General features: G+C 36.6%; 1 protein-coding gene across 1 annotated transcript in view; it reads right to left on the bottom strand.

Annotated features, from left to right (window-relative positions):
* ODAD2 (outer dynein arm docking complex subunit 2) overlaps nucleotides 1–14,980 on the bottom strand; it is an 88,415-nt gene that overhangs the window by 59,641 nt on the left and 13,794 nt on the right. The window contains exon 10 of the mRNA XM_026101619.2: nucleotides 14,779–14,923. Within this exon, the coding sequence (XP_025957404.2) occupies nucleotides 14,779–14,923 (145 nt within the window). The remainder of the gene's footprint in view (nucleotides 1–14,778; nucleotides 14,924–14,980) is intronic.

Here is a 14,980-nt window from a genome sequence, read left to right as displayed (position 1 = left end):
GAAACATCCTTATTTGGTGCTGTTTCCCCACTGACGACTCTATAAGCCAGTTAGTCCATTCTGAATTAACTTAATGTCACTTCAATCTTCTTTTTTAACTCTTTGCAATTCAGAAAAGGACAGATACATACATTTTTGACTGCATCCAGGCCACCTTTCCACTGGCTTGTTTAGAGTCCTGTCTTTCTCCATTTAAAAATCCTCATGCTTTCAGAAATTATTCTTGGCATCTTCCTTTGGATCTCAGGGAATGCTGGACAGTGCTTCTGAAATACCCAAGTACTTTCTGACACCTTCTGGCAGAAACACATTCAAATACAGGATGTCCCCCACTGCTCAAAGACCTCAACTTATGATGGCTCCTCAGGAACAAAAATGGTAGAAAATAGCTAGCACTTAGTTGCTGGTACGAATATTTGGTACAATTAGTATTTAATCTCATTCTACATTTTCTTAAGCCACACAAGAGAGTTCTAATGGGGGAATAAAAACAAAATTAGCTGTAGGGACATGTTTTAAGACTCAAGTATTTAACCTTTTTCTTTGTGAGTTTGTTAAACAGATTTTACAATGAATAGAACTACCAAAGATGTCTTCATGCTTATTTTGCAGCCTTTACATCCCAAAGCAGCTGAAGTCATTCTGATTCCCAACATAAGTCAGGGTAGTTTGAAGGCTCTCTACACTTTGTTGCCCAGGATGTTGCACAAATGAACAATGTTTTTAAATGGCAGTATATCAGACAGCACATAAATAAAAAGGCAGCTAGTTGGAGGCCAGAAACTCATCCATTGCTGTTATGTAAATTCAGGAAACCAGAAGGCATGATTTAAAGGGAAAGAAGTCTAAGGAAAGAGAAAGCTTAGAAGAGTCATTAGTTCCTTAAAGAAATTACATTAAGAGCACAAAAGCAAATATCCCATTGAGGATGAAGAACATGAAGTGCAGAAAGAAACTAATCAAGCAAAATCATGAGCTTTTCCGTTCTCTGAAACTCAAGAAGCATACAATGAAGAGAAGAGCAAATGACTAAGAGTGAAGATAAAAGAATAGCTCAAACATGTAAGGACACAAACCAAGATAAAACCACCAAGGGACATACAACTGAAAAACATCATTTTGTTTGGTACATCGGTAATTATCAAGACCAAGAAAATTGTTAGTTAAGGGCAAGCTTTCAATAAATGAATGCAAGAAGGCTAAAGCCTTAACAGGGCATTTTTATGCATTAGTCTTTACTATTCTCCAATACTGTATACTTAATGTCAATGACGAAGAAGTAAACACTCTGCTCATGCTAAGGAGATAATTAGTCAATGAATACTTAAATAAATTAGATGTTTTCATAGTAGTTGAGCTTAATGGAATCCATTCTACGATGCTGAGGGAATTGGCTGACGTAACATCAGAGCCATTAGCAATTTTATCTGAAAAATCACTAAGGAAAAATGATGTTCCCAAAAACTGAGAAAGGTCAAACACAATAGTTGTCTTTAAGGTGGGATAAAAGATGAGTCAACAAATTTAAGACTAGGCTATTTAAACTGATTCCAAAATGGAATTGTCATGTACAAGCTGTAACAAAGAGCTCTCATTTCTCATTATGAAAAGACTTGTCGATTTGGAAGAAGCAGCAAATGACGTATATATTAGCTTTACTTAAGGTTTCTGTCTTATGTAAAATTCTCGTAAATTAAGTATGGAAACAAGCCTAGCTGGAATTGATTGGAAAAATATATTCAGATAGTAACTACCAATTGTTCACTGTCGAACTGGATAGATACATCAAGTGGGTTCCTCATCTGTGTCCTGGTTCAGACTATGTGTTTCTTATTAATAGTCAAAATTATACAAATGATTCCAAGCCAGGAGAACAGGATTAGGCTCCAAAATCATGAAAAAAAAAATTAAAGAAATCATCTGGAAAAAATAAGATGCAATTCCAAAAGGGCAAATTCAAAGTTTTAAACTTACTCAGGAAAAACCAGCTGTACAAATACAGCCCAAAGACCATGGTTAGTTTGCAGTACTCCAGAAAAAAGATCTGGTGTTAACAGTGGAGAACAATATAAATGTTAGTCATCAATATCACAATGCTGTGGTAAGAAAAAAAAAAAACCTTGGCAATGAGACTTATAAACAGGTTTGTAACCTGTAAGGCACAAGCAATCACCCTTCTGTTCAGCACTGATAAAGCCACAATTCCAGTACTATGTCCAGTTCCAGGCACCATACTTCAGAAAAGCTGTTGGCTAACTCAGCAGAGACCAGAGCAGGACAGCAAAATATCTGAAAAGTACAATCTACAAAGAAAAAACGAAGGAACCAAAGCTGCTTACTCTAGAGATGGAGAGAGTAAAGAGGTGCAAAGACCGGCTGTGAAGGCAACCATCTGTTCTCCATGTCCATGTTCTTGCAGATAAGACAAGAAATCAAGGTATCAAGGCTAATTTATGACAGACATTAAAAAAACTTTCTAATGACCAGGATACTTAAATTCTAAATAAATAAAATGAATAAATATTTTAATTACATTGTTTAGAGGAATAATGAAACCAGCATCACAAGAAAGAAAAGCTACAGAAATACCTGTCAAGAAAACACACAAAAAGTTGATCCTGTTCTGGAGGCAAGCAGGGGGAGTGAATGACCTCCTGCTTTCTGCTCTAGCCCCGTTTTCTTTTCTTTTTCCATGAACTTTTATTGCCATGGGGTTTTTCTCAATTTTTTCCATTTTTTTCAAAATGTTTTTGATTAGATATTTCCTTCTCTTCTTTAAAAAATGAAAATGATTGAGCCACAACAGTGCTAAAGTAAAAAGATAACATTTCCTAATAAAATATACAGACCTGAGATTTGAATATCACATGTCCCATCTTAAGTAAAAGTTGCAGTAGTCAATATAAGGCTTTAAAATGTGAAACCATGATCTCAGTTCAGTAAGGCTAGGGAAGAAAGATGTAAAATTTCCTCTAGAGTCACCTCTGTAAAGGGTAAACTGCATTAAAGCTTTTGCAGATGTTCTGCCAGCAGGCGGAAACATTAGCTTTTCAGACAGCTGAAGCTGTAAAGGAGCTGCACAGGAGACCTGTGGACTGTCTAACCTGAATTTTTTCATGCAGTACAGTCCACATTATGGCATGCATTGCCCTATTCCTTCTGTTTGAACCCTCCAATACATATGTGGTATAACTACACCATTTGACCAATACAATAGGGTTTTACATAGATCTTTCTCTTGCCCGAGACCTGTATCGAAGTTCAGAATTGTCCTAACTGACACTAGAGGAAGGACAGTTTTAAAAGGAAGGTGTTATACCTGGATATCAGAGGTCCTTCTGAGTCCTTTGACAGAATTCCTGTGTGCTACTGGGCAAGTTACTCCTCCCAGTATTTCTGTTCCCCACTTTCAACTAATACTTAAGGCATTACTGGAGTAAAAATCAAAGTACTAATAAGACCACAAACAAACCGATTCCAAATGTCTTGCCCAGTTCATAGGAAAATGTACATATATGCATGGAAAATACAGATATAACAATTAATTTACAGTGCTTTTCAGTTTCCTGAGAGATAGCAAGATTAAATAAAATGAAAATTATACAGATTTGGGGTTGCAAACATCTCCACAAATATTCAGAGTTATTTTATTAATTTACATAATTTGTATGTGGATAAGAGTCAACGTGACTAAATGCAATCAGAAAATGAAATATTATTTCATACTGAAAGGGCAACGTCAAGGATTTTTTTGATGTTATTTAGATCTGTGGCTGAAGTTTAATTTGTCATATTAAAAGTGCGTATTATTTACACTTTTAAGTAAGTACTTGATCGAGACTGTAAAGTGCATGTATGTCTATTACAGTGTGCCTACAACTGAACGACAGGAAAGAAAATTGCTGTTTGTGGATGGTATTGTCATTCTTATGCATAATAAAACCATAGTTTTGATCATTAGTATATATATCTGAATGGCTATTATAATATACTTGAAAAAAGTAAGACAGAATATACCACATCAATATATATTTAGAAAATGCTGAACAGACAAAACTTACTTGTATGTGATATCTGAAAGAAAGGTCAAATTGACCTTTAGTATTATGTCAGAAATTATTTAATTAAAATTCATTAATAGAATGAAACAATTCCCAGAACAATAAAATTGTTTAAATGGAACCTAAGTGCAAAATATTATTAAAACATTTGCTATTTCTATAAAACAAGAAAGCCAAAATAGATAGTAAAGTATACAATGGAATTCTTAATTTTCACCATTATAATGTTTTGATTTTCTATTGAACATGACTCTCTTAAATCACAGATCATGCATTTTGTAATTTACTGCTGGAAAATATTTCTAAATTTAAATTTTGGTAAAGTTTAATGAAAGACTGAGTATTGCAGTATGTATTAATATGCTTCAGCAAGGCAATTTTTCTGTGCTAGTAAATCCCTAAACACTCTGGGTTCTGTTTTGGTTTAAACACTAGTTCAAATTTTTCATTTTAGTTTATAAAACATGCAAGCTGCAACCTGTTAGAGATGAGTTATGGACAAGTGTAACTGAGTTATGGAATCATTGCCTGCCACCTTTCCTGAATCTTCTGGAGCTCTTGGGCTACAGCCTGGCAGTATGTAAACCATACAGATTAATATAAAGGCAGTGGAAAATCATGGGCATCACAAGGTCAGAGAATCCAAAATATTCACATTGAACTACAAGTTTTAGTGCACAGGAGTTGCAGGGTTTTAGTTGCAGATTAATCACCTGGGCCTGACCTTATGTCTCAGTGGCAGAAGTGAGACACATGTTAGGACACAGTGAGTTTAAATTGCTATCGTATTTTATGAAATTGAAAAGAAATGAGTTTTCAAACAAAAGAACAGTTCTATTATTTTCTGAGTGAACCAGAAAATTGTGTTATGCAGCTGCCAATTTCCTCTTGAAAACTCTTCCAACACAGGTATCTATTTTGTTAGCTATCCTGATAAATAATAATTGAATTCTATTATAAAGAAGATAAAAGCCAATGCAGTTCATGTGCAAACATATGTGCTTTTACTTAATTGGACTAGGACTAGCTGAATGCTTTCCTCAGTAACTTCTCAAACCTGAGTTTGAGAGAAGTGAAATGCTGAACAAAAAAAAACAAAAAAAAAAACCAAAAAAAAACACACGCATTCGGGATGCCAGAAAACCTGGCAAAAGTAATATATAATATTTTAACAATGCAAGTTCATCCTCTTCTCACTTCTGCAGTTTTCAGTTTAGGAATGTATTTGTTACTCAGCTGCATCTGGACAATTTTATAAAGACAATGTATCACAATGTTTTCAAATCTAGATAGATTTGGAGAGAAAAAGAAAATAGACTGTAATGTGGACAACAAGCTCCCAATCCCACTGCGATTTCTAGATCAGATTACTGTAACGCATGAAATAAGAGGATACTTCACAGCCCACTCCCTGAAGGGCTAGAAGAACAGTGCAGCATGAGGTGATGAAAAACCAAAGAGCTGTGCAGAGCCGGTAGTCTGCTGAAACACTTTTGAAGAACTGGAAGCAAGACAAACCTATAGGAGTGTGATGACATGCATACTACCTAAGTGAACAAAGCTCAAACATAGTCACTCAGTCAGTTAGGCCAAAGCTATAGTGTAGGTATCTACTAGAGTAGGTAGAGTTGATGAGGCATCTCTCCCATTAGTTGAGGGCTGCCAATTAGTTTATAAGACTGTTACCAAAAAGGCTGATTTTGGAAAAGGCCTCCAAGAAAAAAGGCAACAAAGGCAAAAAAGCATGCAAACCTCGAATTTCCAAATACTTAAAGAATCTGCAGTATGAGTAGGCCTTTAAAAGACTACTTTACAGTACACTAACTGAAGACTCCAAATGCACAAGGCTTGGAAATGGGAGTTATCTAACTAAATTCACACATCTATAGCCATCCTACATTCCTGTTAATTGAGATCAAGTCAGCAGACAATGAAGTTAAGAACATGATCCATCTCACTCTGCATTAAATGCTTAAATGGCAGATGAATCACACCCTGAAAGTGCCCATTCTTTCACTCGTGATACAAGTAGCCTAGGATGCCCAGCTCAGCCAAGAATGTCTATGTTGTTTACATTCAGAGCTAGGTGAGATGAATCCCAACCTAGGTACCCGACTTTTGGCACTTGAAGAAGAAAGGCACAGCCCTCTCCCTACCCCTGGTCATTTCATTTGAGGAAGGAAATATGAATATATATTTTTACAAAGAACATGCAGAAATTATCAGGAAATGAGGATTGAATGAGAAAGACAAAAGGAGTTAGGAGGAAGTTAAAAAAAAGAAGCAGCCCACACAAACAGCAGTACTGTTTTTTCACTTAGTGTTGATGCTTGTAAATCCTGACTGCAGACTTGGAGATGTGATATACACTGCCTATAATATACATGTACTAGTGGCCTTGCATGATAAAATGTCAGACCTGCCCAAGCAATTTTGATTTTGCATAGCGCTTGGCTCAAAAAGATGCTAGAAGCCTTAATTTTATTACAGCTATTTTATTTTACTTTTATGGATCCAAGTCATTTGGGACACAGGTGGAACTGAATCTGTGGAGAAATTTAATGAGGTTGAACTAGGAAGGACCTGTGCTTGTACAGACTACTGGAAAACAAGCAAGCAGTTCAGCTTGCATAAGCACTGGGCAGCCAAAAAAGACAATCTGATTTGAAACCAGCCAAAAAAGTTTTTGCAAGAAAAGCTAAGTGATACCAATAGTGTATGAAAATATACAAGAAAAATGCTCTCTGAAGAATTAAAAAAAAGCCTTAAAAATGAGCTTAGTGAGTGACTAGGAAAAACAGAGATATACATGAGGACATGGCTGAAGCATCTCTTACAGGCATGCTTTTGAAACAATTGTGTATATAGTAAGCTGTGACTTGTGATTATATTGGATTTAAATCTAATATGGAACCTTTAAAACCAATGAAAATGCCTTTATCACTTCTTAAAAGTCTTGGTAGCTTTCAGAAACAATCATGTTCTAATTCTTTAGCAAAATCAACAATTCTACTTCAGGATTATAAAGCTGAAAGTCAGATTGAGACAGCTGTGGCAATTACAGTTATTTAAGGCAAGTATGTTAGAAATATGGTAGTTATGGTGTAGAACAATACCACATTTATCTATACAACATAATTACTTTTACAATATAATACAATCCCACAGAAAGGGAAGAATCAAACTTCATTTATTTTACATTCTCTCCCTGTGTCCTTGTATTTTGATAGATCATCTTCTCTTTTTAATTTTTGCTGAATTTTACCTTTTTATTTTTTTTTACTTTATTTCTATGTTGCCCTTCACCTCATCAGCAATGAAACCATAAAATTATGAGTGGGTGACCCTCAGAACATTAAGTAAAGCTCCACTAAACAGAAATTCATCAGAATCAGTGCTAATGGTCAAAAATCAACTGGCAGTTATTTATTTGCTTCACATGTCTCTTGTGATGAGGAAGGATTGTTTGTACAGGATTTTGAGGACAGAGCTATGCAAGTTCTTTAGAGTTGCCAATTACAATAATAATTTGAGAGTTCATCATTTGCCAGCATGTCCTACCCAGTAAATTTATCATAGAAGGACTTCTTTTTCATGATCAGCGCTGGCTAGGTTGTTAAAAAATACATAACTTAACTATAATAAAATATAGTTTTTCCATATTTTTATCCCACTCTTCCGTTTGTCAGCAATCACATTCTTCACAGGAATTAAAAAAAAATCTTGTCCAATATGAGAAGGTGGGGGGAAAAAAAGACTGGCAAACAGTGGAGAAGAGAATGATACAAAGAGGTTATCTGCCAAGGCTGCCAGGTTAACCAAACATGTGCCTAGAAATACTATCAGGTGGCACATGATTATGTCTCATATATTTGTTATTTTTTGAAAAATAATAGCCTACCACTTAGCCAACTATGCAAAATTCATTTTCTCATCTTGATCTTTCAGTTTCAGTTGAACTCCCTCCTTCATATTCCCCCAGCATATACAGTACTTCCATAAGGGAATAGGGAAGGTTTATTGTTAGACACCATACTAATTAAAGATCAGCTAAATTATCTGCAAGGCTGGTCAGTCTTCAAAAAATGCACACTGCACTGGCAAAATTATTTTATATACTAAATTTTATTATATACACTTATTTTGTATTTAATAGCTATTCCACTAAAATATTATCACATGCAAGTCTTGCTAATGTGATATTATAAAGAAAATACAGTTAACTGTTTTCCACAGACTGTGGAAAAATTAGCATTATGAACAATGTATCGCCTGTACAGAGGAGATATTTTGCTACTCCTACTAGATTCTAACATTTGCCTATATTACACATATAGGGCCAAATTCCAAGATTACAGATCAATTGTATTTATAATTTTGCACAAAAAATAATTGCTAATTTGGTTACATATCTATCTAAATCTGTACCTTCTATATCGATCACGGAAGTATCAAATTATAGTTGCAAAGTTCTAGCCACCAGTAGCTCTTCCTGGGAAAATGGAAGCCAAGTCAAGGGCTACAGAGTTCTTCACAATTTGTATTTTCAGTTCTTTATGCAGTTTGTTATTCAGGGATATGCTAGAACACCAGAGGGTTTAGATTTTTCTATGGCCACCACAAGACTTCTAAGCACTATTACAATGTGTAAAATAAGTAAACAAACAATTTGTACTTCAATGGGTACACTGTAACACTAATACTATTTTTCTTGTCTTACAAAAATTAAAGTATCTTTTTATATGATTTGGCTTTAAGTGCATTAGTATTTAAAGACCCATTTTATTCCTTACGCTAATAGGTTCATTTCTCTTTCAAAGTTCTGCATTTTAAAATTTAAAAAATTACTTTTCTGCTAATCCTGAAATACAAATGATATCTTAATCCATACACCATTTATGAAGCTAATTTAAAATTTTATAATGAGTGCTAACATAGCCTCAATAATTTGGAACATTTCCGTCACCCTTGTAACCCTATACTTTTCCATTACGCAGTTAAAAAAATAGTCTGCCCTGTATTTCACACAAATCTTGAAAAAAATCTGTAAGCCACATCATTGTCTTTCCCAGTGCCACAAATTTATAATTGGTTCATATAAGAGAGCTGCTGTATACACCACCTGTTAAACTGCAGGGGGCTGAGAATGCTACATAATGAACACTCTTTAACTAATCTTTCACTTGTACAAGAAAATAAACATCTGTTTGAATGGCTAGATGTTTTCCCCAGGGCAAATTCCATGAGGAAATTTCAGATACCTAAAACCTTAGACCTCAGATATGACAAGCTTCATCTCAGAGATAAACTGTGACTGACTTGATACTAACAAGTCCAGGGTAGTGCACAAGTAGTTCTTCACTGACGCTTACTCCTTCCCCTCTGAGTAGGGAAACATCACTTCTCAAATCCTGTACATAGGGTGCAAAAGACACCCTCCCCCCCCCCCACGCTGACATTTAAGATCATGGTGTTTGAATGCTCTGAAATGTACTACTTCTTTTCTGTAATAATCTGAACCTTGCTTGTCCCCACACTCCTATCCTTCATACATACATGCATTTCCTGCACTCTGTTCTCCCCCAAGCCCCTGAATTTCAACCTCAAGATGTCTACCCACCTTTTTCTGGGGAATATAGGTAGTCCATACTGTTTATCAACAACGTCTAGCTGAACCTCTTATCTCAAATCCTGCACCTTAGCTCCTGGCAGAACCTCCCTGCATCTTTTCACTGTCTACATTTCTTCCCCAAGAGTCCTGATGCCCTCCAGGTACAAAGAGCTCAACCAGGGGAACCACTATTCCTTCCTGCAGGTCAGCCCACAGCTGCATTTCCCTAACTGATAAATCTGGGCTCCCTAAGATGAGAAAATAAATCCTGCCTGCTTCCCCTCCACCACTGCTACCCAGCACCAGGGTATGCGGGCAGCCAGGAGCCTGCGTTCAAGGCCACACTGGGGCGCTTCCTCCCTAGCTCCTGGGCAGCACCACAGCCTCTCCAGCTCTGGCACAAGATAGAAACAGCTGGGGAGAGTCACCAGGTTTGTTCAACACTTGAGATCTTGGAGTAGAAAAGAAACACAATTCCGCTGGGAATGAATGGGATAGGACTGGTGTTATTTTAAACAGTTGCCAAATTAATGGCTATCTTACATGAGGTGTGAGACTTGACTGGTTTCACTAATATACTCCTGAAATGTTGCCAAAAGTAGAATGACTTTCCAGGTGAGAAACTGAAGGAGGAATACTGTAACTAGCATGGTCGCGCAGAACTCTATCCAGAGCTCACTCTGGCATAGGACAATACATAAATCACACCCATACAGGGAACTGAAACGGAGCAGCACAAGGGCTTAAAGGATTAAAGACTTATCCTGGAGATTGGAGTTATTCCTCATGCAGTCACTAGCCCCAATTCACCTTGCCTTCTTTAGGCAAAGCTTTACTTTCTGAAGCCAAAAGGAACTCAGCGGGACTTGCTGCCTAGTGCAGAAGATAAATAAAATCCATCACCTGTTGTAAAGCAGTGGATCCTGACAGAGCCTTGTCTCTGACAGATACAGAATGCTTCCTATCAGTGCTGCTATGATAAATACAGAACTAGGTGGGTAAACTCCTCTGTATGTGGCCCAGGGCTAGCAGTATGATGTCAGTTTGCTGGTGCAATGGTCTCCTGTGTGCCAGGTCTCCTGACTGCCCACGCTGCTGGCAAGATTGTCACTGTGGAACAAGCTATCTTGTCTATTTTAGAAGCTGGCAAACTCAGCTTATCTCTCTTTAACTTTGCCTAAAAGCAGCTTAACCAGCAATGCTGAAGAAACTCAGCTGACACTGGAAAATGCTTCCTGGAACTTGCTGTAAAGCTAGCACAATCACCCCTGCCTGCAGAAAGAAACTAAGAGCTCATGCCTTATCCAGAGGCAAGATGCTATTGAGGATGACTGGCTGCACCTTCCTCCTGTGGGAAGCAACAACCTAAGACTTTCACACCCCACTCCCTGCATACATACTTTAAGTATAAGCAAATCACCTCTTGTAAAGTGGTCTCCTACTTGCACATAATTATTATCGTTAGTATTGCTCCGAACAACCAGATCAGTCTATCCAAGCCATTCCATGGCTTTAAAAAGAATTAACATAAAACATAATACAACATAAGGTGGTATTTCATTCAAGATCAGAGGGCATTCAACTCTTTCTAATGGGCTCTTGACCTAATTCTCACTTAAACTAATTTCCCTTGACACACCATCTCGTGGTTTTTTTTTTTTTTTTTTTTTTTTTTTTACAATTTACACCTACTTTCATACTATTGTAAAGCTGTAAAGGAGCTCAGTATAGCACACTACTGTAATGCTGTAAAAGAGCTCAGTATATACGAAATGTAATTCAGTGCTGCTGTAGCATTGTCAAACCAAATTAATGAACCGCACTGTTGCTAACTTTAATGACCTCATTGGTGTTTTCAAAGCCCATATCCTAAGTTTCATTAGACTTATATTTCTAAATATAGCCATGACCTTAAGTTCGTAAGTCATGTAGGTGGTTTTTTTTTCTTTAATTCTGCCTTTATTCTTGCTAGAATTTCTGACCATTATAGGAAGTAACAGAGTTGGAGAGAAGTCATGTGGAAGACCATGTCTCACCATAGCAAATGAGTGACAGAGTTTCTGCCTATCTCAACTCTGCAGTGAAGAGGATTCTGCACTGCTACCTGCTGTTCCCCACTTCTAATAAAAAAGATCCTTGTCAGATGTGCTCCCCTCACCCTATTCCTGATTTTTTTCATGTGCAAAATGCACTCCTTCCCCCAGAAATCTAATATTTAAGCAGCACTATCTTAATAAATACCATGAAATCTGAAACAGGCTTTCCTGAGTGGATCTCACTGTTATAAATATCAACACACCACTTTGTTTTAATCTCATCTACTCCAGCCCCAAAAGACGCCTAACACATCACCTACACCAGTATCGCTGGTCTCTCCTCTCTGACCATTCCTAGGCCGATGGGGAGACATGGCAACAGCACGCATGCTCTATCTTCTGTTTCAGAGGCCTGGGAAGTTTGAAGGTAGGATGAGGAGCCAGACCACAGTGGCAGCTGCTTCCCAGTGGAGCAATTCCAACATGGCTGCTCCTTCCCACGAAGGCGGGGAAATGGAGAAGGGCAGGCAGGCAGAAGGGAATTTTCCCGTGCAGTCAATTTTCTTCAGAAGAGCATGAAGAGGTATACAAGTACACTGTCTATGGGCACGATTCACAGGACCTAGCAAGTTTGCTTCATACAAGAAGCAACTGTCTCCTAAATTTTTGTGAGTGATATAAAACATAGGTATCCTTCAGGTTTTATGGAAGTTTTGTGTTTGCAGGCTGATCTTTTATACAGTCTTGCTGAACTGTGATTCACATTTACTTTAGCAGGCATTCAAAAATGTTTGCACCCACATAATATTATATTTTCTAACTTTGTATCTGAAACAGCTATTATTTAAGGCATTTTATTCAATTTTTTAAGATGTGCATACAATGTATTCAACCTTTAAAGACACTCAAGCCCCCCCCAATTTGTGCTTATGTATATACATTTGTAGATACTTAAATATCACAGCCGTGCATATATTTTCTCTTATGTTGCATGTGTCATGAACACTTGCCTACATGAACAACAAGAATGCCAAAAAATCTCCTAAGTCTGGCCAGAACTGCAGTATTTATACTTGAATTAAAATTAATTCCATGTGCAAGTTAAAGTAGCACTCCATCAATAAAGCATTTCAGCCACTGTCTGTGGTATGGCACAGAGGCATCTCTTTTCAGTTTTATCTGACACTAGGGATTTCTTGCTTTACGTAGCTAAAAATCACTAAGGAAGTATATCTTTAAGTACTCCTTTGTTTACTTGTCTCTAATTTAGAGAACTACTGAAAGACTTGGGTGTACATGCATACATAAACCAACATTCATTTGAATTTTCATAACAAAACTATTTTTACATGATGGACTTTTGTATTATAAACACTTCTTTTTAGGTACTCACAATTTGATCAAATTCTTTGTCATTCTAATTCTAAGCCCTTAAATAATTTTTCTTGTTGACAAGAACAAAATATACTAATTTCTAAAATAGAGAAGCATGAAAAATGTATTTTTCCATTTACCATTCTCACACCTTACTCTAAATAGTCTCATGCAATTGTAGACATGTTTCCATATTGAAGCATGTCCAATACTAAAATCTAAACATGACTATATTAAGGATTTATGTAGGAGAGACAACTTGAGAATTACATCATCAGGAGCAAAGAAAGAGCCTTATCTGTAAAGAGGTTGGTCCATAGATAGGCCCTTAAAAAGATTTGTGGGAGTTCATCAACAGTAATGAATTCCAAGTATCCTCTCTAGGAAGACCTCAGGTCTTTACTAAAAAGCAGCATGGCTATTTCTCTCAGCTCTCGGGAAAGTGCAGAGGAAGAGGTGGTCCACAAAACAGACAGAGTCAAGCCATCAGCAGACTGAAAGTTTTGAAAGTAACACCTTGAACTGTAGTTACATGCAAACAGAAACAAGTGTATCACGCAAAATGTACATGTAACCTGCTCAGCATTAGGGCAACAGCTGAGCAAGTGAGATGCTAAATGTTACACCAGATTAAATTTACAAAGGGGTCTTTCAGCACAGCCCAAATGACACAAATAAAAAGCTCCAACCTAAAAATGTCAAGGCATAATGAACCAGAGAGAGATTCATATTACCCATGCATTTTTATTTCGCTTTGGCTACAACCACTGCCATAGGTGCCACATACGCTAACTGGGAAACAGCAGTGAGAACGGATTAAAAACTGTTTAACAGACAGGAGGAGTTTTTCTACTACACTGGTTAAAGGATGCGAAGGAGCCGAAGTTTTGCTTACTCCTCACTAGTATTTCTGCTGCACCTAATGCCAGCACAGTCATTGTATCAATGGGACATACATACTGTGTAGCTGTACTCAAAAAACCAAATAATCCAGTGCATTTATTAGTAACTTATGTTACTTAAATTCCAGTACAAACTTGTAAAGGAATTTCTCCTGAGGGAAAAGCATAATTAGTTTTAAAGTTTTCCAGAATATTAGAAGTTTTTTTTTTAAGTATGTCAGACATACAGAATTATAAACATCTATATTTATATGTTCCAAAAGATTTTCAACAAGTCTGTGTAAAAAAAATTTTTTTGTTGTTTTAGAGGCTGCCTATTTATCATATATTTTCTTGTCCACTAACAGCATCTATCCAGACACAAGACCACGTTAGAATTATTTCAGTCATGCATTAATCATAGTTGATGAAAGACTTTAGGCAAGTATTCAGTTTTAATAAAAACTCTTGAAAGTTATTATCCACATAAAGAAATATCTTGGAAAGTTTCACCCAAAAAGCAAAACAGAAACCCAATAATTAATAAAGAAATTGTACCATTTTAAGTTTTAAATAACACTGAACAGATGGCTTAATCTAAAGGTCTCTATAAGCCAAAAACAGCAGATAAAAAATGCAGGAGAAAAAAACGGGTGATAGGAAAGTCCACAGTTCCAGGATTTGAACATATTACATAGCAGGGCTATTGTAAAATATATTAAAGGGTGGAAAGGATGAGGAGTTTGTTTGTTGTCCTGGGATGTAGAGGGGCAAGAGGGGCACTTTTATAACATTTATTAATGTATCTAATTTACCTTTAAATACTTCACAAGTTTCTGAATTTGCCAGTACTCTGATGGTAAGTCAGTGTTTCCTTCCTGGTGACGTTCAGGCTGTTCTTCATCTTCCTCAGTCTCTGAGGAACTTTCACTAACTTCTTCATACTTTTCTGATGTTTTACTAAATATAAATAAAGAGCATCACCCCCTTTATCAGATACAAACTAATATGAACAAG

The sequence above is a fragment of the Dromaius novaehollandiae genome, chromosome 2, assembly GCF_036370855.1.
Source record: "Dromaius novaehollandiae isolate bDroNov1 chromosome 2, bDroNov1.hap1, whole genome shotgun sequence".
Taxonomy (NCBI): Eukaryota; Metazoa; Chordata; class Aves; order Casuariiformes; family Dromaiidae; genus Dromaius; species Dromaius novaehollandiae.
This window is presented reverse-complemented; position numbering and strand designations above follow the sequence as displayed.